Here is a 25,405-nt window from a genome sequence, read left to right on the forward strand (position 1 = left end):
GGTTCCTTTGATGCCATTTTCCCTGCCGAAGCTTCATCTTCGACACAGGCTGCCTCGACGTCCTCCTCGATGCAAAGCATTGGCAGATCAGCTATCTTTCTTGTCTTTCCTCCGACAGATAACTGTAGACTTGGATATTCAATTGGATACTGGCTCCAAATTTTATAAGGAGTATCTTGAAGTCATGCATCTTCTTCAACCTCCAGCAGAGTCTCTTAAGCTTCCACTTCATAAGCTTTTGAATCAGACTTTTGGGCGTTGCATGGAAACACCTTTTTCCATACCAGCTGTTCCAGGAAAATTGGACTCTAGGTATAAGACTGTGCATCTCAAAGGGTTTGACAACTCTCAGTTATCTCATCAATCCCTGCTCGTCGAGTCCTCCTTGAAAAGGTCCCATCCTTCCAAGGTTTATGCCACCGTCCCTCCTGGAAAGGAAGGGAAAACTATGGACAAATTCGGACGTTGCATCTACCAGAATGCTATGATGTCCTCTAAAGTCCTCAATTATAATTTTCAGTTCATCATTTACTTTGAATTCCTTATTTCTCTTCTACCAAAGTTTTTGCATTATTTGGATACCCAAATGCATTTTGAGTTTTAGGAAGTCATTGCTTCTTTATCTCAATTACGTCTGCATCTCCTCCAATCATCTTATGATGCCTTCGAGTTATCTGCCCGAGCGGCTGCTTGCTCTGTAGCTATGCGTTGTCTTGCCTGGCTTCGTACCATTGACATGGACTCTAACCTTCAAGACCACTTGGCTAACATTCCTTGTGAGGACAACGACCTCTTTGATGAATCCTTCGAGGCAGCCACCAAGAAATTATCTGACCATGAAAAATCATTTGCTTCTATAGTTAGACCTAAGCCAAAGCCAGCTCCTGCTAAGCCTGCACGCCCTGCTCTTATCTATCAAAGGCATTTTGCTCTAAAGCTGGCTCCTTATAATCGTCCTCCTGTGAAAAAACAGCAACCTCGGAAGCAACAGAAACCCCAACCTTATGCTACACCTAAGGCTTCTCAGCCTTTTTGACTGTTTACAACAGAGCATAACCTCTACCGTTCTGTCTCTGTCTCCTATAGGAGGTCGTCTCCATCATTTTTACAACCGATGGACAATAATTACATCCGACCTCTGGATGCTTACCATCATCAGGGAAGGATACTCTCTTCATTTCACTCAGGTTCCACCAGAGCTTCTTCCAAAAGAGTATCCTTCCAATCCATCCCAGACCGCCCTTCTTCAGGAAGCTCAAGCTCTCCTTTCTCTCCATGCCATCGAACCAGTTTCCTTGGAACAGCAGAACAGGGGGTTCTACTCCCGTTACTTCCTTGTTCCAAAGAAGATGGGCGATCTGCGGCCCATTCTGGATCTCAGGGCTCTCAACAAATTTCTAGTCAAAGAAAAGTTTTGAATGTTGTCCCTGGCATCTCTTTATCTAATTCTCTAGCAGAACGACTGGTTATGCTCTCTGGATCTCAAGGAGGCCTACACTCATTTCCCCATTAATCCGGTCTCCCGTCAATACCTCAGATTTCGGGTGGGGAATCTGCATTATCAATACAGAGTACTACCCTTCGGCCTGGCCTCGTCTCCCAGAGTGTTCAAGTGCCTGGTAGTGGTAGCGGCAGCTCTCTGAAAACATGGTCTTCAGGTATTTCCTTACCTCAATGACTGGCTCATCAAAGATTCCGTATCTCAAGAGGTTATTGTAGCGACCCAACGGACTACCTGGTTCCTACAAAGTTTGGGATTCGAAATCAACTTTCCCAAATCTCAACTTCAGCCCTCACAGAATCTACAATTCATTGGAGCTTTTCTGGACACTGTCCAACTCGGAGCATTCCTTCCACAACAACGTCTGGAAGCTCTTCTTCAACTCTGTCATACAGTGTCTTCCATCTCAGCGAGACACATGATGGTACTTCTGGGTCACATGGCCTCCACAGTACACGTGACTCCTTTTGCCAGACTTCACCTCAGAATTCCTCAGTGGACCCTGGCATCTCAATGGACGCAAGTTTGCAACCCTCCTTCTCAACACATTTCAGTCACTCCTTCCTTGAAGAAGTCTCTCCATTGGTGGATGCTCTCTTCCAATCTTTCCAGAGGCTTGCTTTTTCAAATGCCACCTCATCAGAAGATCCTCACGACAGACTCTTCAACCTATGCTTGGGGCGCTCATCTCGATGGTCTCCGTACTCAAGGCCACTGGACCAGTACGGATCTTCAATGTCACATAAATCTGTTGGAACTCAGAGCGATTTTCAAGGCTCTCAACACTTTTCAACATCTTCGCAACCAGGTAGTCCTCATCCGGACGGACAACCAAGTCGCCATGTATTATGTCAACAAACAAGGAGGGACGGGATCTGCCTCCCTTTGTCAAGAAGCTCTGAAGGTTTGGGACTGGGCAATCCGTCAGAGCTGTCTACATTCAAGGGGCGAAGAATTGCTTGGCGGACAACTTGAGTCATCTTCTGCAACCTCACAAATGGACTTAACATTCCTCGCCTCTTCATCACATTTTTTCACAGTGGGGAACCCCTCAGATAGACCTCTTTGCGGCTCCCCACAACTTCAAACTGCCTCAGTTCTGCTCCAGGATATACTCTCCTCACTGCCTCGAGGCAGATGTTTTTCTTCTGGAATGGACGAATCTCTTCCTCTACGCATTCCCTCCATTTCCTCTCATTCTCAAGACTCTGGTCAAGTTGAAGAACAATCATGCCACCATGATTCTAATAGCTCCTCGATGGCCAAGACAACCTTGGTACTCCCTTCTACTTCAACTCAGCACCAGGGAGCCATACCTTCTACCAGTTTTCCTTCTCTGCTTACATAGAATCGAGGATCTCTGCTTCATCCCAACCTGCAGTCTCTACACCTGACAGCTTGGTACCTTTCAACGTAACTCCTCTTCAGTTTTCTCAATCTCTAAGAGATGTTTTAGAAGCTTCTAGGAAGCCTACCACTAGACAATGCTATCACCAAAAGTGGACTAGATTTTCTACGTGGTGTTTTTCTCATCATAAGGAGCCTCAACATTCCTCCTTATCTTCTGTTTTGGACTACCTTTTGCACTTATCCAATTCTGGCCTCAAGTCTACATCTATCCGAGTCCATCTCAGTGCAATTGCGGCTTTCCATCAGCCTATTGAAGGGAAACCCCTCTCTGCTCATCCGGTGGTTTCCAAATTTATGAAAGGACTCTTCAATGTTAAACCTCCTCTCAAACCGCCTCCTGTGGTTTGAGACCTCAGTGTTGTCCTTGCTCAACTCATGAAGCCTGCATTTGAACCAATTGATAAGGCTCATCTGAAGTATCTCACTTGGAAAGTGGTGTTTCTCATAGCCCTCACTTCTGCTCGAAGAGTCAGTGAACTGCAAGCTTTAGTTACTGACCCACCATTCACTGTGTTCCATCATGACAAGGTGGTTCTTCATACTCATCCTAAATTCCTACCTAAAGTGGTCTCGGAATTTCATCTCAACCAATCCATCGTATTTCCAGTGTTTTTTCCAAAGCCTCATTCTCATCCTGGAGAATCAGCTCTTCATACTCTTGACTGTAAACGTGCTTTGGCTTTCTACTTGGAACGCACCAAACCACACAGAACTGCTCCTCAACTTTTTGTTTCCTTCGATCCAAATAAGTTGGGCCATCCTATTTCTAAGCGTACCATCTCCAACTGGATGGCGGCTTGTATCTCTTTCTGCTATGCCCAGGCTGGATTACACCTTCATAGTAAAGTCACAGCCCATAAAGTCAGAACAATGGCAGCTTAAGTAGCTTTCCTCAGATCTACACCTATTGAGGAAATTTGTAGAGCTGCTACTTGGTCCTCGATTCATACCTTCACTTTTCACTATTGTCTGGATACTTTCTCCAGACGGGATGGACAGTTTGGCCAAACAGTATTACAAAATTTATTCTCCTAAATTGCCAATACTCCCACTTTCCCATTCTGGTTAGCTTTGCAGTCACCCATATGTGAGAATACCTGCCTGTTTGTCCTGGGATAAAGCGCAGTTACTTACAGTAACAGGTGTTATCCAGGGACAGCAGACAGCTATTCTCACAACCCACCCACTTCCCCTGGTTGGCTTCTCTGCTAGCTATCTGAACTGAGGAGACGCGCCCTGCGCTGGACGGGAAGGCGCATGCGCAGTGCGGGCGACTCGAAACTTCGAGTTTCTTCAAGCAAGTCTGCTTGTGAGGCGTCTGCATCCGGGCTCCGTCGATGACGTCACCCATATGTGAAAATAGATGCCTGCTGTCCCTGGATAACACCTGTTACGGTAAGTAACTGTGCTTTATTGTTGCAGCTAGCAAGACTGCAGGGGGAGGGGTGAGAACAATACCAAAGCACAAGGAGACGGGTGTCATTGTGGGTAAAAAAGGGCAGGGCACTGAAAAGTTGGTTGAGAGCTCCACTATCCCTTGAGCCAACCCCAATTGCTTTCTGAGAAGGCAGTACCTCAGTGGGGATGTTTGAAAGAGAGAAGTTGAACCTAGGTGAACTTTCACTGAACTCCCTGTACCTCTCCACCCACTCACCCCTTACTCTCTTCCATTAATTTGAAATTTTCTTTATAACAAATGCAATACTGTCCTGACATGAGGAAGGAATTTGGGCCTTCAAAAGCTAGTCAAAATAATATATTAAGATAGTCCAATAAAAAGATATTGTCTGATGGCTTTTCCTAAATTTAAAAATAAAATTATTTTTTCTACCTTTGGTCATTTATGCCCCTCCCCCCTTTATCAAGCTATGTTAGGGTTTATCACAGGGTGTGGCAGTAAAAGCTCTGACACTCAAAGAATTCTTATAAGCGTTGGAGTTCTTACCACTGCAACTGGCAATAAAAAAACGACTTAATAAAAGGGGGTTACTTTTCAAAATTTTGTTGATACCAATCTCTGATTTCTGCTTTCTCAACTCTTGGCAGGGTTTCCTATGCATTTGTCATTTTTTTTTTCCTTTGATTTAATTTAGTTTAAAAGATTTTTATTCCACTCTAATCAACAGTCCTGAGCAGACTACATATTAAGAAGAATGTTACATATGATCCTAGTACAGTCGTATTTTTTAAAAGCCTGCATATAATATCTAAAACAGATTATATATTTTGAAAAAAAATACACATTACAGATAATCCTGACCCAATCATACTAATATAGTTACCATAGATCTATACTGTAATCAATGGTGATCTATCGAGTACTGTATTTCTTAAAAAAATCAGGTTTTCAGGTTACAAGACATATACTGTATGCTGTAGCTCTTATCTTTGATGAAAACTGGGAGATGATTTCCAAAGTTGTCCCTTTCCAATTAATGTTCGTCGTTCCATACTTTTCAACAAAAATGGTGGTTTTGTCTATGGTAACAGCAGTAATCATTGTCTTCTATAACTGCAGCTGTTTTGCTTTTCTATCCTCTAATTAATAAACGTTTCTACTACTTACAACCTGGCCATCTGCTATTGGCTGAAAGGGAAGAAGGTGACAAATGTTGGCCTAATGTGCTGAAACCACTTCAGGATCTATGGTTCCTCCTTTGTCCTCTGTCGCCATCTGTTCTCTGGTGTCTGCTGACTGGATTGTAAGCCTCATTAAACAAGGACTGTATGTTCTTTGTCTACAAAATACTGCCAACACTGTAATTCTGCAAAAAATGTCCAGTAGCAGTAATAAGGGACATCAGTTGGAAGCAGACTTGAAGGGAAGATGAAGTATGTGTCTAGTACAGACTCTAAAATTACTTTGATCTGATATATGTGATGTCATGTTCAACAGGGTCATAGCTAAAATCTATCTGTAAGCATGATTTTCATTTCTCAGGAGACACTGACAGAAAATGATAAAAGGGATGGGATGACTTTCTTATGAGGAAAGACTAAAGGGACTAGGGCTGTTCAGCCTGGTGAAGAGACAGCTCGGGGCATATGATAAAGGTCTAAAATACTGAATGGAGTGGAACAGGTAGATGTGAATTGGTTGTTTACTCTTTCCAAAAATACTAGGACTAGGAGGCAGGCAATGAAGTTACTAAGTAGTAATTTAAAACAAACCAGAGAAAATATTTCTTCATTCAATGTGTAATTAGACTAGAATTTGTTGCCAGAGAATGTGATAAAGCAGGGTTTAAAAAAGGTTTGGACAATTTCCTAAAACAGAAGTCCATTAGCCATTATTAAGATGGACTTGAGAAAAACTTCTTATTCCTAGGATTAGCATCTTGGGATTTTGCCAGGTAAATGTAACTGGAGAGTAACACAGTAACCATTATTACGGTAATGGGGACTGTATCAAGGAATTACATTACATTACATTAGTGATTTCTATTCCGCCTGTGCCTTGCGGTTCTAGTAATATGGTAGTGGTGAACCATTCTGTTATTGCTGCTGGAATGGGAACTGATTCCCTCAGTAATGGGGATAAGCCAGCCCTCCCTAGACCTACCTTTATAATCCTGATGGTCTAGTGGCCTCTTCAGGGGGGGCAGGAAAGATCCACAGTGTTTCCTGCCTTCTGCTGCTACTTAACTCGCTGCTAAGATATTTTTAAAATGGCTGCCGAGATTTCATGTAGAAACAAATACTGCGTGAGATGAGGGAAGGAGAAACAGAGGCTGCTGTACAGGAGGGGTGGATGGTAAGGGAGGGAAAGGGTACGATGTACTGAAGGTGGAGGGAAACAGGCTCCTGTACTTGGGTGGATGGGAAGGAAGGGAAACAGGTTTCTGGATGGGGAGTGGATGGGAAGGGAGGGAAACAGGTTTCTGGATGGGAAGGGAGGAAAACAGAGAGGCTGTTGTATATGGGGTGAATGGGAAGGAAGAGAAACGGGCTGCTGTATGTGGGGAAGGAGGGAAAGAATTTGCTGCATAGACAGGGGGTGGGAAGGGAGGGAAAGAGAGACTGCCCAAAATTGGCTGGCTATGCCACTGCCCCAAACCTTGATGTCTCAATCCTTCCTCCTTTTTCTGAAGTGTGTCCTGTTTGGTTTATCACAGAAAAGGCAATAAGCCATGTGCTATATGTTAATGTTTAGGATTGCCTGTATAGGTTCCAAGGTTCATGGAAATGACAGAGAAAAACAGTAAGGCCCAGTTTTACAAATCCGATTACCACGGTGGTCTGCAATAATTTCACTGAAGCCCATTGGGAATTAATGGTCTTCAGTGCCATTGCCACATGGCTTTGGAAAAGAGAGTGTAAGTTACTTGCATGTGATATTTTGAGGGCTTTACTTGATTGATTTGTTTTTTTTCTTATTTGCTGGCTTTATTTTGTTATTTAGAAATGGACATTGTGCTCTTTGGTTTGCCTTCACACTGAGAAATGCACTAAACCATGTACTATTAGTTTTGGTTTGCTTTTACATTGGAAAAAAATTGGAAGAGACTTGCCTCGTGTATTTATACCACATAGATATTTAAACGTCTGTATCACATCTCCCACCTTTCTTCCAAAGTATACATATTGAGATCTTTAAGTCTTTCTCCATATGCCTTATAACGCAGACCATCAACCATTTTAGTAGCCTTCCTCTGGACCAACTCCATCTTGTTTGCATCTTTTTGAAAGTGCAGTTTCCAGAATTGTACACAATATTCTAAATGAGGTCTCACCAGCATCTTATACAGGGGCATCAATACCTCCTTTTTCTACTGGCCATACCTCTTCCTATGCACCCAAACATACTTCTAGCTTTCGCTGTCACCTTTTCAACCTGTTTGGCCACCTTAAGATCATTTAGACTTAGAAGCCCCTTGACCATGTGGAGGCCTACTATATACAAACTTGTATGGATTTGTTTTATGCATATTTGTTGTGGACACCCCAATTTCAGACCTTACTGGAACTCCCAGCCTCATTGCTCCTTACTATATCAAGAGTCAAGGAAAGAGACTTTGACTGCAGTAAGAAAAGCTCTTTTCAAACAGCATTCTTGGAATACATAGCCCCAGGCAAAAGCAGGGGCTTGGGAGACTTCAGTGGTATTCATCAATTAAATTGAAATATGTGTTAAATGTCATAAAAGAATGTTGCAGAATAGTTTATATCTTTGGCCACATTTTAAAAAAATGTGTTTGCCTTTTTCCACTTCAACATCCCAAGAGAGAGGCATCTGTTTCAAACACACTGAAAGCAGATATGTTTTCTAGTCCTATGAGGTTTTCAAATTAATTTATGTTATGGAAAACTTCCTATCACCATTGAAATAGTCAGATCAATGAATTTCTTGTGTCCAATTTCCTAAGGTCTTCCTGCAATTTAGCACTGTCTGCATGTGTTTTAACAGCTTTGAAGAGTTTACCCCCCCTCCTTTTTTTTTTTTTTTTTTACTAAGTTGAAGTACAGTTTTCTACTGCGGCCTGGAGTGCTAAGTGCTCCAACGCTCATAGAGCGCGGGAGCAGAATCGGAATATTTAGCACTCCAGACCGTAGTAGAAGCCTCTACTGCAGCTTAGTTAAAGGGGTTAACCACTTCACTTGTCATTCCAAATTCAAGATCATAAGAACATATGTAAGAATTTCCCTACCGGGACAGAATAAAGGTCCATCAAGCCCAGTATCCTGTTTCCAACAGCAGCCAACTCAGGTCCCAAGTACCTAGCTAGATCCCAAGTAGTAAAACAGATTTTATGCTGCTTATCCCAGGAATAAGCAATGGATTTCCCCAAGCCATCTCAATAATGGCCTACGGGACTTCTCTTTTAGGAAATGATCCAAACCTTTTTTAAACCCCGCTAAGCTAACTTTCTATGGCAATGAATTCCAGAGTTTAATTACACATTGTGTGAACAAATATTTTCTCCGGTTGTTTTAAATTTACTACTTAGTAGCTTCATCTCATGCCCCCTAGTCCTAGAGTCAACAAGCGATTCACATCTACCCTTTCTACTCTACTCAGTATTTTATAGACCTCTATCATATTACCCCTGAGCCGTCATGTATAAATATGTTAAATAGCACTGGTCCCAATACAGATCCCTGTGGCACTCCACTATTTACCTCTATTAAGAAAAATTACATTTAGCCCTACCCTCTGTTTTCTGTCCAATAATTAGTTCCTAATCCACAACAGAACATTGTTTCCTATCCCATGACTCTTTAACTTTCTGAGGAATCTCATGAGGATCTTTGTCAAAAGCTTTTGAAAATCTAGCTACCCTACGTCAACTGTCTCGCCTTTATACACATTTATTCATTCCTTCAAAGAATCATAATAAATATATAATTTAATACATCAAATATCTTCCTATTTTCATTTTCAAGCTTGCATAGTCTTGCTTACATGATCAAGTATTTTAATTAGTATGATTACCAGAGACGACATAGAATTAAAAAAAAAAAAGAAATACAGTATATATATTCTGTTCTCCCAATGGAGCTCAGAATGGTTTACATGAATTTATTCAGGTACTCAAACATTTTTCCCTGTCTGGCTTGGTGGAATCACAGTGGGGTACGGTGGTGATTAAGTGATGCCCAGGGTCACAAGGAGCAGTGTAGGTTTGAACCTACAACCTCTGGGTTCTAAGGCTGTAGCTTTAACCACTGCACCACACTCTCCCCTAGATAGATAGAGATATTTTAGTCAAATAAACTCATGACTTGGAACACATGATATGATTTAATTTCTCTGTGTGATCCTATCCTAGAAACAGCACCGTACTAATAATTGAAGGGCTAATTTCCAAAATCCACTAAGTCCATATTAGTTGCATTGGACTTAGAGGGTTTTAGAAATAAGCCCTTCAATTTGTTTTATTACTCCTTAAATGAACCTTCTTTTTCTCATCCTATTTACGACCTATGGAACTGTCTCCATCGAGGGCGATACACTTAGTTCAACAATTTTTTCCTTTTTTTTTCGATCCGTATTTTTCCGACAGAACAAAAAAAAATGGAAAATTGCTGCACTAAATCCCCCTCCCCCTTTTTATTTTTATTTTTTTACAAAACTGTGAAAGCGTTTTTTGTGCCAGCCGGCATGCTGAATGCTCTGCGCTGCTCCCAACATTCCTGTGAACGTTGGGAGCATGCCGGCCGGCGCTAAAAACCACTTTTGTGGTTTTGTAAAAGGGGGGGTAAATGGATAGCCCTTGATGGAGACTGCCTCAACTTTGCTGAGAACTTTTCAGCGGACCTCAAATGTTATGTAACTTAAATCTCGCTCTCTATCCTTCTTTGTTTCCATTTCTCTAATCCACTTTGAGTTGGAAAGGATTTAGCATTCTAAAGAATGCTCAAAGGCCTTTGCTGTGTGAAAGACGATGGTAATAAAAAGTTGATAAAGAAAGTACCAAACAAATTCTGTTACTGAAAGCAACTTCTGTTCCTCTTTTCCAGCCTGATTGGCTGATGCTCTGATAATGCTGTTATTCTTGTGGAAGGGTTTGGAGCGCTTATAAATACCAAACACATGGGTTCCAATTCCCACACTTTGAAAATCAGTTTGGAAAGCTCAAATTCTTCACAAAGGAGAAAATGTCAAACATGTAAGTATCATAAAAATATCAACATTACGGAGGCTGGAAAATTGAATTAAAATCTATTTTCTTTCATTAGTGTGAATAGAAGAGTTGCAGAATATTTCAAGAAGCTAATATTCAGGGCTGATTCCCTAAAGTTTTACTGTGTTCCACATCACTGTGTGTCTGCTGATTTTTATTTATTTATTTATTTTTTAATTCTAATCCAAATGCACTGATGTTTTATCCTACCACCGCTTTCTTTATTATTTCATACATTGCCAGTTAAATTCATTAAAATTCCAACTTTGCCTGTCTCTCAACTATTGGTACAAAAAAGGGAATGGGGGGTCTCCTTCTTGGTGTCGTTTTTCTTAAAGATATATGCTTGAATGACCGACCTCCTGCTCACTCTTTTAAAAATATCCCTGTCCTCCAGACCCACCTGTTGTGAATGTGACTGCTACATGGCTCAGCATGGTAAAGCCCCAAACAGGCCAACCTCATGAGTGGGAGGCAAGAGGAAAACAAGACAAGAGGAAAACAAGACAAAGAAACAAAAAGTGAATGGGGGTGGGGCAAATGATGAGATTCATTATCACTTAATTGTAGCTCGTCTTGAGCTGTTATGGTGAGACTAGCTTATCAAACATTGGAAATAGGTAAATGAAAATGATCAAATGAAATTTCCAAATTCTGCTGTGTGCTTTTGCTAATCCTGATGCTTTAAGACCCAATGTGTGATCTAAGATTGTTTTTCTTATTGGGCAAAGGGTTGGAGGATATAGGATAATGTGGCTCATTTGTGATCTGAAGAAGGGTTTCTTTTGAATGATAATAAAAAATGTATTAAGTTAATTCAATAAAAAAGGTATCATGTTTTCTTCTTCCCCCCAGCCTGTGAAAATAAGCCCCCCTCCCCCGAAGGCCTCCACACCCCCTAGCCATCCAGGTGGGCCACCCCTTAACTTACCTGAATCCTTTGTGGCCTGGTGGGGTTGTTGGGGGCAGAAGCTTTGTTCCCTCGTTCCTACTTCTTGTAGCGGCTGTTCAAAATGGCTGCCATGACCTTTTGCGGTACTACTGCCGTGGCAGTTATTTTGAACAGCAGCTGCAAATGGCAAGAGTAAGGGGGCTAAGCTCCTGCCCCCAATAACTCCATTGGGCCACCAGGAATACAGGTGGGTCAAGGGGACCTGGCTGGGGAGGCTTTCTGGGGGGGGGGATCTTTCCAAGGGCTGGGAGAGGGGAAGAGAAAGAGGGGACATTGTTGGAGAGGATCAAGGCCCCAGGGCTTTTTTTTTGCGCTTTTTTTTTTTTTTTTTTTTTTTAGTTTATGTGGGTGTCAGCCCAATATTCATTGCTGGCATCCACTTAGCTAAGTGGCCTAATTTAGTCCAGCTTTTGAGCTGTCCTAAATTAGGCTGCTTATGTTTATTAAAATCTTTATATAAAGCATATACAGCCAAAAAAGGATCAAAGTGGTTTACAACATAATCAATCAAAATTATGAAAAGAACTCCATTTAAATAGAAAAGAAAAAGTAAGATTTCTAATACATATTACATAATCTAAATTAATTAAATTAAAAATTAATTAAAAATATAAGGCTATATAAATGCAGATTACCTATGTGCTTACCTATGTGAGTGCTGGCACTAAATAGTGCCAACACCTTCATAACCTGGGGCTCCTCCCAATGCCATCACCCCTGACCTGCCCACTTTTTAGTTGGGTGGTCTGTGGGGATATTCAGTGGCACTCTCCAGTTAAATGCTGCTGAATATTGGGTGATCAGGTTATCCATTCCGGAAGGGAGACTTTTTGGCCAGTCCTGGATTTCTGCCAGACTCATCCTAGTGCATTATAGGTCTTGCAGCACTGATATCAAAGGATAGAATCATGGACTACAAATACGACACTGCTTCAGGATGTAATATTAAAACCAGGACTGACCAAAAAGTCTCCTTTCTGGAAAGGGGAACCTGGTCACCCTAGCTGGATATCCCCACTTAGGTGGTGGGAAGCAATTTAAGTTGTCAGGAGAGGCTCCTGCCTATTTAAATTGCTTTGAACATCGACCCCTTTATGCTTTTTTATTTCTATATATCTTCTATATATATAAAATCGGAGGTATGTATGTGTGTATGTATGTATATGTGTGTGTGTATGTGCTGCGATCATGCAAAAACGGCTTGACCGATTTGAACGAAACTTGGTATGCAGATCCCTCACTACCTGGGGTAATATGTTCTGGGGGTCTTGCGGCCCACCTGCACACGTGGGTGGAGCTACAAACAGAAAATCAGATTTCTCCCATTCATGTCAATGGAAAAATGTAAAAAGCTGCCATTCTCACAGTAATTCCAACTACTTGGGGTGATATGTTCTGGGGGTCTCGCAGCCCACCTGCACACGTGGGCGGATCTACAAACAGAACATCAGATTTCACCCATTCATGTCAATGGAAAGGATGTAAAAAGCTGCCATTCTCACCGTAATTCCAACTATAAAACACTTTCTATGACACTATAATCACTAGGGACATCGTTTCTATTCTACCACGGACACCATACATATAGAGTTTGTATGTTCTAACTGTGTTTGTAACTGTTTCCTTCATGCACCCCAGTTCATAATGTTATTACATTACATGAGTACTCACATTTCCTGAACTAGGAACACAGGTTCCATTCTGAACCGGGAACAAACTGCATGGAGTTTCTTTTCAACCTGAGTTTCCACATATTGAGTTGTTTTAATCAATACTGGAACTTTTGGATGCCACTTATTCCAACAGATCTTCCTTTTCAGTTTAAGAGATTGCAAATTCCAGTGAGACTTGCATTCTCTATCACAATCAACAAATCACAGGGACAGACTATTACATACTGTGGAGTGGATTTAAGATCCCCCTGTTTTTCCCATGGACAACTCTATGTTGCTTGCTCAAGGGTGGGTTCACCCAAGAATTTATATGTTCTTGCTCCTGGAGGTGAAACTAAAAATGTTATTTATAATCAAGTTTTGTGTTAGTTGTATTGTATTCATTTTGTCAAATATTTCACATTATAATTTGAATATTGTACTTTTTATAAAGCTGTTAAAAAATAATTTCATTCACCACTATAAAGTATCTTTATTTGATTCCATTTACAGTGTTATTGCTATAATTAAATACCCGTGCAACGCAGGGGCATCAGCTAGTTACCTTTAAAACTGGACTAACACCATTTCTCCCATGTACAAACCTGCTGGTAAGCCTGACCCCCACTACAATAGGAGGCAGTTGGGATCCTTACAGAGTAAATGTTTAAATTTTTTTCACACATTTTTTTCCTGCAAAAAACTACCTTTCAAACATTATATGCAACCTTATTTTGTTTCCATTTTCCAGTGTAGAGCATCCAGCTGGTGGTTACAAGAAGTTATACGATACAGTAGAGGAGTTTTCCTCACCCATAATTGCTCATGTGACAGGTTTGTTCACCATTAATACTTTATATTTCACAAATAGTGGTCTAAATATTAGAACATCTAAAAAACAATCAATAAACCACTATCCAAAAGAGAATGATACCAAAAACCTTAACAAGGTATGGTAATGGTAGGAAAAAAAGCCTCATACCCAGAGTATAGCACCATCTGGTGTCAGTATATAGTATTCATATTACTCCCATTATAATCACAGGCAAAAAACCACCAACCATCTTTTGACTTATCTTTTTCTCTTTCTTTTCTTTTTCCTTTTTTCATCTTTTAACAGGTTTTTTTTTGTAATCACTCAATTCAATATCTCTTTTAGCAATAACTATATCAATATGCTTCAATAATAACCAAATTGGTAACATTCAATAGTTGAGAAACACTGTCCACTGTGCAGCAGCAAGAAATATATTCCAAAAAAAGTCATTTGTTACTTATCTTATACGCTGCATTTAATACGCAAATTTTCAGCCGCTTCTCCCTTCACCATTAATACTTGCCATATATTAGATACAAGTGAAAAGGTCCATCTGTGACTCTGATGTCTTTTGCTGGAGGGGCCTGGCCTCCCCGCTAGTGCCACAACCTCAATCTTCCCTTCAGTATATGCCCCCTCATTCTGTAATCTTTTTTTAATATTTATTTATTCGATTTTCATAAAATTCACAAGAATAAATCTAGCTCCATGTAATACAGAGAAAGAAACAATTCAAAACAAATTTTCTAATATAAACAATATAAATTTACCCCTTCCTTAGACCACTATATGGGGGAGTGGTAATCACAATATAATGGAGATATATAAAGGTATGAAACACTCAAAAAAAGGAAAAGGCCTAGTGTGCTATCGGTTGCAATATTCTAGCTTAAAAGTCCATTCCTTTATGATCTTTTTAACTTTTAGGAACTCCCTCAAGTGGGCTGGAGCATAAAAAGTATATTTAATTCCCAAATACCTAACCAGGCATTTACAGGAGTATGCTAGAAGAAATGTAGCACCCAATTTAAGAGTCTTTTGCTGTAAGGAAAGAAAATCTTTTCATTTCTTGAGTAACTTTCAAAACATCTGGGTATATCCAAAGTCTTTCATCTCCAAATAATTTTTGAGAGTTTTTGAAATTTTGGAATCATATTTAGATCTTGCTCAAAGATGAAAGATACTAAGAGAGTGGCTCTTTCAGTATCTGCAGACAAAGTTTGTTCCAAAAGAGCAGAGAGATTTCCAAAATCAATGTTTGTCTTCTCCATAATTTTTTTCCCCCGCTATCTTTTTGAGGAATCTTTCTCATTCTATAATCTTGCGTTCATATTTTCACACTTGGTACACAAAGGTACACATGCAGGTTATGGAATAGCACCAGTTCCGTGTGTAAGCTAATGGGCAAATTAGCTGCTAACTGGAACTGATAACCAAAAATCACCGATAATTGATTCTGTGCATTTCAGTGCTTCCGTTTAAGCACTGAAAAAGAATGCTACTGACCTCATTGACATTCATTTGAATACTTATTATGACAGGGGTTACCATACAACAAATTACAAGCAATTGGAAAAATTGGAAGAGACTTAATTATAGTTTCTGGTGGAATTCATTATGTCATATATATAAAATGGAAAGAGTAATAGCCACACAGAAAGGAAAGTTTAAAATATTCTAGGAGATTTGGGAGCCATTAACAAAATATTATAATGACTGAATATTATTTTACCCTTTATAAGTGCACATCCGGGAGGGGGAGGGGGCTTGGTTTGATAATGAATTAAGGTATATAGGAATGGGGTTTATGATAGACTTTCTCAAGGTTGAAGATTCTGATGGATTAGGTGGGAGGGGGGATACATTCTGATATGGATTTTAATAGAATATTAAGTGTGGTATTTGAGTATAAAATGTTGCATATGCTGTTACACTTATTGTAAGTTTTTAAAATGAATAAAGAATTGGGGAAAAAAAGACATTCATTTGAATATTATTTCAACACCATTTGCGGTCATCTTAGGTGCACACGTTAATACCCATGCTTGACTCTTCTGAACTAGTGCTGCACGATTCAAGGAAAAATATTTTAATTCAATTTGCCCCATTGAATCGACTTTTCAATTTGATTTCAATGACACAGCCTTTTAAGTTTAAACATTTTATTTAACCAAGGCAATATCATGTCAAAAATAGGAACATCCAATCTATAATATAGCTTTAAAATTAGAAACATGGGGTGGTGCCAGCAGGGAAGAGGGCCAGAGAGAAGGAGAGACACAATGCTGGCTGATTGCCTACAGAACGTGCCTCTCGCTGCGAGAAGCACGTCCTGTAAGCAGTCAGCTGGTGCTGGCGCCTCTCCTCCTCCCCAGTGTGATGCGGCACATCTGAAATCTCAGGAGGCCCACAGTTTGCGATACACTGCCCTAATCCCTTGAATTGCTAAATGTCGTGGCTTGATATGAATTCAGGTGTCAGTAGACTGCCTTCAACTGTTGGGTCCCTCTGCTATCTCTGCGTTGTTCATCTCTTCCTCTCCACCAAGTCCATCTTCCCTCTCCATCATCTTCCCAAAATCCATTCCCTCTCCCCCAATTCCATCTCCTCCTCCTCCCCCACCCCCCACCCTTGCATTTACCTTTATTTTGTTGTAAAATTTGTTGCCAGTGGCGGTTGTGAATCTAGCAATCCACATAGCTCTTCTGCCGCCACTCCTGGTGTCTTCTGTCCACTGCGGCTTGTCTTCAGTGACAACTTCCTGTTTCCACTGGGGCGGCTGCAATGGAGAGAAGATGCCCAGACTAGCGGCAAGGTAGCTCTATGAATCACATTGAATTAAAGGTAGATGCCGGGGCGGAGTGGGGGGAATTAGATAAATGCTGTTGGAGGGGGGAAGAAGGCTGACAGGATCGATTCCAGGAAGGAGTGTTCTGAAAGAGCTAACCAGTAAAAAAAAAAAAAAAAAAAATGACAAAAGAGAAGAAGCCAGGGAGATGTGGGCTCACCTTGCTGCCGATCTGCTCACACAGGCCCACTCAGGCATTTCCTTTGCAGAAGTTACATTAGATGGAAGGACTCCAGCAGAGGGAAAGCCCAAACGGGCCTCTGCAAAATAGATCGGCAGCAAGAGCACTGGTGCCACCACTCATGAATCAGTATTTTCTGGAAACAAATCGATTCAAATCAATTCACCCAACCTGAATCGGGCACCTCTATTTTGAAAATCTGCACAGTTTAATACATGCTAGCCCAGTGCTAAACTGCTTTTAAACTGGCTTTAGGCTTTGAGCAGCAGATTATTTGCCTCTTACCTCCCCTCATTTGGATTCTATGCACAAGTGTAATTAATACGTTCTGGTTCAATCTAGTGAGTTAGCTGAGCTTTTCTGGGTAAGCTTCTTTTAGCACTTTGAGTTGCCAAGCCTGTTCCATGCAGGACCGGATTTAGATGAAAAGAGGCCCTAGGTTATTCCACTTCTGAGGCCCTTTCACCTCCCATTTTTAAGTTTGTAAATTACATGAGAGATAATAAAATACATCATTACTGTGATATATATATCAATATGTTAAATGAAACATGTTGTTATTGGTACTAACCTTTATAAAAAATGTGACACGGTTAATAAATTAAAAAAAGTCGAGAACACTTATTTGGACATTTATTCTCAGCACCATATATAGTACTTGTAACAATAACTAATCAAACATAACACACAACATTGCCCCTTCCTATGTCCATAGTGCCCCCAGTGTATCCTTCCTCACCTCACCCCCCTCCGATGCCTGCCTGCCTCCCATCCCCCTTCCATTGAACATCCCCCCATGCCATCCTGCCTGCCTGCCTTCCATTAAACCCCCCACTCCCCCCTCCGATGCCAGCCTGCCTGCCTCCCATCCCCCTTCCACTGAAACCCCCCACCCCACCCCCCCCGATGCCAGTCTGGGCCGCCACGGATCCACGTTTTACCTCTCTCCCTGCGGGGCTGGGCTTTGCCCAGCTGTTTCCGGACTGACGTCTTTCCCTCCCCGATCCTCCTCCCAGGGCGAGATAAAGAAAGGAAGAAGCTGAGTCGGCGCCCCGTTGCGGCCGGAGTCGGTTCCAATCCCGAAGCATAGAATTTCTCCTTATTTTCGGTTCAGTGTGTTAGTGTTCACTGTTTTTAGAATAGTGTAATTTTAATTTTGCTAACAATTTGAATGTAGGCCCCTCTTGATCTTGAGGCCCTAGGCTGAAGCCTAGTTAGCCTATAGGAAAATCCGGCCCTGGTTCCATGCATTCTCTGCTGCTTTTTGTTTTCTTCTACTTTCTAAGTTAGTGATGTTTTTGTGGGTGCTGTTTCTGCCAATTTCCCAGTAGCTCCAACCCGATCACATTAATCTGGGTGGACCCTTCTGAAGAAGGCTTAGCTTCCATAACACATTAACAGAGTAGAGAAGTACCCTAAAGGCTAGAGAGCTGCAGCCTGAGATCTAGGGGAGCCCAGTTCAAATCCCACCGCAGCTCCTTGTGATCTTAGACATCCCTCCATAGCAGTGCTGGGAAGTATAACTTTAAAAGTTTACTTGATTGAAAAAAAACTAATAACAGACCTGAAATCAGCGTGAAAAATGTGCTGTGTTGTCGGATGATTCCGAAAAAAATTTTTTTTGATGCTTTGTGTAATCATACAGTAAGGCCCTCTTTAACAAAGGTGCGCAAAGTGTTTTAACGCACATTTAGCGCGTGCTAAATCAGCATGTGCGCTAACCGCTAACACGTCCATAGGATAACATGCAAGCGTTAGCATTTAGCGCATGTTAGGCGCACCTTTGTAAAGAGGGGGGTAAGAGCTGCTTTGGTGGTGTTCAATGTTCTGTTCTGTTAGGCAGGCTTCCCAGTTGGCTGACTGGCAGTTTGCTGAGATGTGGACCTGGTTTGTTTGAAGTGGGTTCCGAGCAGTATTACCATTTGTTTGATGGCCAAGCGCTGCTACACAAGTTTGACTTTAAAGAGGGACACGTCACGTACCACAGAAGGTAAGCTTAAAAGGAGGCCCTGAAAGCTTATACACAGTGGGGCTGATTCTGTAAGTGGCGCCTGTCACGGCAGGCACTTAGAAAATGGGTGCCTGTCCCATGCGAATCACGGACAGGCGCCGCTTACGGAATCTTGACTGCCAAGGCACCAGAAATGTATGCCAGGGTTTTACAGGCCTACGGTTCTGGCGGCCAGTTATTGCAAAATTGTGGCCAGGGGTGCCTAGTGATGCCGAAGTCCAGCACCGCCCCTAAACATGCCCTCTTTCGGGTTTTGGCATCACTAGGCGCCATGGATCCAGGTACCAGTCCCAGAGGCTGCCTAGTGGCGCCTAATTTTTTTTCATAGATTTTAATTGGTTTTTAATGGCACAACTAATTATCACGAATATGCACAAAACAGAGTGGAATTGTCCGGAAGAAAATAGAAACATAGAAACATAGAAAAAAGCAGCAGAAAAGGGCTATAGCCCACCAAGTCTGCCCATTCCAAGTATCCCCTCCCCTGAATTTACTCCCTTACAGATCCCACGTGAGTATCCCATTTTCTCTTAAAATCCGTCACGCTGCTGGCCTTTATCACCTGGAGTGGGAGTCTGTTCCAATGATCCACTACTCTTTCGGTGAAGAAGTACTTCCTGGAGTCACCATGAAACTTCCCTCCACACTAGAGCCAGCAGAGGATGACATTCCTTTTTGATTGATTTTTGGTCGTATATCTCCTTGAGTACCAGTATTCATCATTCATACTTTTAGACTCCTGAGGCAGGCCTTGATGGCCGAAACATGTACATGTCAAGTCGATGAATGTGTTTTATTGATTTTTGAACAATAAAGATCTTCGAATCACCAGACATATTGGAGGACACTTCTTTAGTGCACATCATTTTCTTCTGGACAACTCCACTCTTTTTTGGGCATATTTGTGGTTGTGGTGTTGTTTTCCCCTGTTTTTTCTGCTGCACAACCAATTATCACACCACTTAAAACCAATTTAAATACTTAAGTAGGCGTGACCTAGGTGCCTGCCAGTGCCTAACTTATGGTGACTTTTTTCAGAATCCGGCCCAGTGTGGCTTTGTTTTTTTAGATAATAATACAAAGAGATTTTCATTTGCTCTCCACTGCGAACTAAAAGTCTGCACGGGGACGGAGATTACGGGAATCCCACGGGGTTCCCCCTGGTCTACGGGACTCCTGTGGGAATCCCTCCACCCCAGGTCTACGGGACTCCCACAGGGATTCACTCCAGGCTCATGGGACTCCCACAGGGTTGGAACCGGGGTTCCCGAGGCCTGGAAAGAGAATTCGTAGAAGATAGATAAAAGCAGAAACTGGGACCTAGATGATGGAAAAAACAAAATGTCCCACCAGCTACAGCAAGGGAGATATTCATTTTGAAGGGGGCTAAGCTCTAAGTAGGAGGCCCAGCCCCCTCTCATGGTTATGCCACCAATTGTGTTTAGTACAAAATGAAGTACTTGCTGAGTTTGTTTTGGGGTTTCCAGTTCAGTTTTGGCACATTTTTCTTTTATAACCATTGTCCTGAAAAGTGCTTCTCTCAATTCTGCTTGAAATGATTTTGATGCTGTATTGTTTGATTCTTTACTCATTGCTGTATTAAAAACCATTTGTGGATCTTGGAAGGACTTCTCACAAGTTACCTATACCAGATGGTGGAACCAGATTTGTTTGCTCTAGAGATATGAGCTTTATATTGCCAAAAAATTCCAACTCTTTCATTTAACAAGAAATGGTCAACCCTACAGTCACATGACATAATGTCTATTCTAATTCTTTCTGGTGAAGTATGCATCTCTTATTTCTGTTCACTGTTATTTGTTTATATTGTATTTTATTAAACTAAGACTTTAAAAAAGAATCAAAACTGTCAGAAGTAATTGCTGCTTTTTATGGAGACAGGTAACTTTTATGAGGGGACAGGCAGGGACAGAGGCGATTCCTCGCAGGGACGGGCAGGGGGGTCAGGTGGGGATTCTGGTGGAGACGGGCGGGATTTTTGTCCCCGCACAACTCTACTGCGAACCCCACCAAATTACTCGTATGTAACATGCATTTAATAACTTTTTACAGTTCAGTGAAGTCACTGGAACATGACCATCTATTGAATATTGTTTTTTAGGTTCATTCGGACAGATGCGTATGTAAGAGCTATGACTGAAAAAAGGATTGTGATTACAGAGTTTGGAACATTTGCTTACCCGGATCCTTGCAAGAACATATTTTCCAGGTTATAGGATTTCACTAAGGGGGTCTTTTACGTGTGCTAGCCGATTTAACACGCGCTAAATGCTTACGCGCTCATTATAGTCTATGGACGCATTGGCATTTAGCGCACACCTTAGCAAAAGAGCCCTTAAATTTCTTGTTGACATATATTATTGAGTCAACGATGACAGATGGTTTACTTGGTGATGACAACATTTTGCTAACATTGATTTCACAGGTTTTTTTCCTACTTCAAAGGTGTGGAAGTCACTGACAATGCTTTGGTTAATGTGTATCCTGTGGGAGAGGATTTTTATGCTTGCACAGAAACCAATTACATCACAAAAGTCAACCCAGACAGTCTGGAGACAGTCAAGAAGGTACAAATATTTCTCTTTTGTATTTAGTTACCGTATATTGTATATTTAAATATTTAAGAAATAAAGGTCTGATTCAATAAACGGCGCTTAGATTGGCGGCGCTTAATCAGTTTTGGCATGGAACTTAAAATTTTTTTGTTGGTGTGACTGAAAATGCCATTAAAAGCCAATTAAAAAATTATTAATTTAAGTTCCACGCTGAGAAAAATTTGGGGACCATTGACAACATATTGTAATGAGTAGGCACCTTTATACACTAAAGTATATTTAGAATAATGGGGAAGGGGGGATATATTGATTCATTATTGTTTTATTATTATTTTGAACACATTACATGTATGATATGTTTGATTTACATTATTTGTGGAAAGGGTGGGTGTGGGAGGGATTTAAAATATGTATTGAAATAATAATATGAAATAATTTTCAAGTGATGTATAGGAATTAAAGGATGTAATATTGTTCATTTGGTGTAAGATGAAAAAATGAATAAAGAATTGGAAAAAAAAAAAAAAATTAAGTTCCACGCTGAAATTGACCAGGCGCCTGCATCAAAAGTAGGCATGGATAGGGGCTGAATTTGGACATGGAAAGCATTAGGCACCTACGTTAGCCTCCAGTATTTTAGGCCAGGGTAACCCTGGCCTAATATCAACACTTAGGCCCCCTTTTATCAAGCCGCGTTTATTACCAGCCACCACGGTAAAAGCTCTGATACTCATGGGAATTCTATGAGCGTCTGATCTTTTACCGCAGCAGCCAGCGATTTTTTTTTTAAAAAACCCTAACGCAGCTTGATAAGTCGTAGATGCCTACTGGCGCATAACTTGATTTAGGCATCAGTAGGTGTGATTCTACAAATGGTGCTTAAATATAAGCAAATCTGAAAAATGTGTCCCATAGACAGCACATCACTAGTGACTATAGAGACTGCTAATCCTTATAGAAAAAAAACCTCAAGAATATACATCGGCAAAGCTGCCTGTTCTTAGGCAAAATAACTCCACTATCAATGCTTTAATAGTCTCAAAGTGAAGCAGCAGCCACCAATGTGCACAAGCATTTGACTTATCTGGCATCCCAAGAGGTAGTTATGAAAATTACCAATAATTCGAACGATCCTTCTCTGGCTCCAAACTGCTGACAAGGAATCCTTTTTTCGCCAAAAAACACTGTTACATAAGAACATAAGAACATAAGAAATGCCTCCGCTGGGTCAGACCTAAGGTCCATCGCGCCCAGCAGTCCGCTCACGCGGCGGCCCATCAGGTCCAGGACCTGTGCAGTAATCTTTTATCTATACCCCTCTATCTCCTTTTCCAGCAGGAAATTGTCCAATCCTTTCTTAAACCCCAGTACCGTTCGCTGCCCTATAACGTCCTCTGGAAGCGCATTCCAGGTGTCCACCACACGTTGGGTAAAGAAGAACTTCCTAGCATTTGTTTTGAATCTGTCCCCTTTCAACTTTTCCGAATGCCCTCTTGTTTTTTTATGTTCTGAAAGTTTGAAGAATCTGTCCCTCTCTACTCTCTCTATGCCCTTCATGATCTTGTAAGTCTCTATCATATCCCCTCTAAGTCTTCTCTTTTCCAGGGAAAAGAGACCCAGTTTCTCCAATCTCTCAGCGTATGAAAGGTTTTCCATCCCCTTAATCAGTCGTGTCGCTCTCCTCTGAACTCTCTCGAGTAACACCATATCCTTCTTAAGGTATGGTGACCAATACTGGACACAGTACTCAAGATGCGGACGCACCATCGCCCGGTACAGCGGCAGGATAACTTCTTTCGTTCTTGTTGTAATACCCTTCTTGATTATCCCCAGCATTTTATTCGCTCTCTTGGCGGCCGCTGCACACTGTGCCGTCGGCTTCATTGTCATGTCCACCATTACCCCCAAGTCCCTTTCAGGGAAGAAAAAAAAAACAAATTTTGCTGTGCAGCAACACTTAGCTTACATGGCAGCCTGAAATCCTTTGACCCATGACGTCATTTCCATGCCTTTTTTCAGATTTGTTTATTGTATTAGATATACTTCAGCGTTTTCGGTGAATTTTTTTGTGTGATGCAATTTTTTGTAGGGGCTTAAATATAGGAACCATTTTTCCAAACAGACGTCAGCTCAGGACCTCTAGACAATTTCTTTGGGAGGGACCTGAGGCACCTGAGCTAATCGGGGACTTCCTTAGGGCTGAGCTGAAGAAAGTCCCTGATTGGTTCAGGTGCCTCAGGCCCCTCCCAAGGGAGGAGCCCGAGGCGTCTGAGCCAATCAGGGCCTTAGGCCCCTCCCCATGCATCACATGATGCTCTGGGGTAGGGCCTAAAGCCCGCATTCCCATCGGCAGGGCAGAAAAGAACGAGCAGGAGGACTTTGCAGTTCCTCCTGCTCCCATTGTTGTAGGCCTACAGAGCAGGAGGGACTAAGCACTCCTCCTGCTCCCAACTTTTAAGGTAGGGGGAGTGGGGGTTAGTGTTTTGGGGGAGGAAGCGCTGATGGCAGGAGGGAATTGGCATCCCTCTTGCCACTTTTTTATTGCGGTTCGGGTTCAGGGGAGCGCCGATGGCAAGAGGGAGTCAGCATCCCTCCTGCCATTTGTAGGTAGCGGGGGGGGGTACGTTGCATTTGTCAGGGGAGGGGGGCATTTTTTGACAGGTCTGCCCGTCTTTTATTCTCTTTTTTTTTTTTTTTTTTAATGGGGCAGATATTTTGCATGTGTAACACATGCAAATTATCTGTGCCATGGAAAAAAATGAATAAAAAAGACAGGCAGGTCTGCAGCAGTTGGGTTTTAGGATAGTAAAACCCAATTCATAATAGCCAAGCAATTGTTAGTGAATCAATCGCTTGGCTATTTTGCATGGGGTTTTACTAATTTGCATGAGTTGGATCGGATCAGATAGATTGATTGGGCAGCAGTTTAGTGAATCGGGTCAGGGAACGATTGCAAAACCAGTAAAACTGGTTCTGCAATCATTGTTACAGGATCAGTAAGTTTTTAGTGAATCTAGCCCTAAGGCCCCTTGCTAGGTTTTCATTCAGCAGAGAAAAGCCCTCTAGTTCCTTCTCTAATCTCTCCTAGAAAGCTAAAGAGAATTGAAAAAGGAAGAGACCAGCTCCTGGAGATCTACACTTTTTACCACAGTTTGATAAAAGGGCCTTTTTGTGTTATAACAAATTGCAGGCATGTAGCATACTGTGTGCAGATATGAATTTTACGGTTAGTGACAGAATTCTTTAAATGCAACAGGAAGTAGTCTAAGGCAGATATGTTAAAATGGCTTTACAAAACTCAGTTTAGTTCTGCTTTACGAGCTTCTGGTTAAAATATTTATCCATTTTCTTTCTTAGGTGGATCTCTGTAACTACATTTCTGTCAATGGCGTAACAGCCCATCCTCACATTGAAAATGACGGAACTGTGTACAACATTGGCAACTGTTTTGGCAAGGCCTTTTCATTTGCCTACAATATTATAAAAATCCCTCCGCTAGAAGCAGGTCTGTTCACACGGGTTTTCATTTTTCCCTCTATCCCCAGTTTTGACCTGCTTAGAGATGAAGAGCTCATTCAAGTTCTTAGCTCGTTAAAGGTTTCTCAGTGTTATTGATCCCTTGTTTTCTAGTGATGTCAATAGCACAGAAGCTTGCTATCTGCTTATCCTTAGTATGTCTGGTGAATATATCCTTTATTTCCTTAGACCTTGTTAAACTGTATAAACAACTTGCCTTGAGTTTAGCCTCCCATCTGTTTATCCCAAACCACTCCGTATCACCCATCTTATCCCCATCTAATATCTGCACTTGGCGCCTCGACTATAGGATAAT

General features: G+C 41.5%; 1 protein-coding gene across 1 annotated transcript in view; it reads left to right on the forward strand.

Moving 5' to 3' along the window:
- The first annotated feature begins 5,491 nt into the window (after nucleotides 1-5,491).
- RPE65 (retinoid isomerohydrolase RPE65) overlaps nucleotides 5,492-25,405 on the forward strand; it is a 49,263-nt gene continuing 29,349 nt past the window's right edge. The window contains exons 1-7 of the mRNA XM_033916906.1: nucleotides 5,492-5,613; nucleotides 10,373-10,521; nucleotides 13,892-13,974; nucleotides 18,826-18,976; nucleotides 21,120-21,227; nucleotides 21,444-21,585; nucleotides 24,931-25,078. Of these exons, the coding sequence (XP_033772797.1) occupies nucleotides 10,511-10,521; nucleotides 13,892-13,974; nucleotides 18,826-18,976; nucleotides 21,120-21,227; nucleotides 21,444-21,585; nucleotides 24,931-25,078 (643 nt within the window). The 5' untranslated portion in view covers nucleotides 5,492-5,613; nucleotides 10,373-10,510. The remainder of the gene's footprint in view (nucleotides 5,614-10,372; nucleotides 10,522-13,891; nucleotides 13,975-18,825; nucleotides 18,977-21,119; nucleotides 21,228-21,443; nucleotides 21,586-24,930; nucleotides 25,079-25,405) is intronic.

The sequence above is a fragment of the Geotrypetes seraphini genome, chromosome 12 (assembly GCF_902459505.1).
Source record: "Geotrypetes seraphini chromosome 12, aGeoSer1.1, whole genome shotgun sequence".
NCBI classification, from domain to species: domain Eukaryota; kingdom Metazoa; phylum Chordata; class Amphibia; order Gymnophiona; family Dermophiidae; genus Geotrypetes; species Geotrypetes seraphini.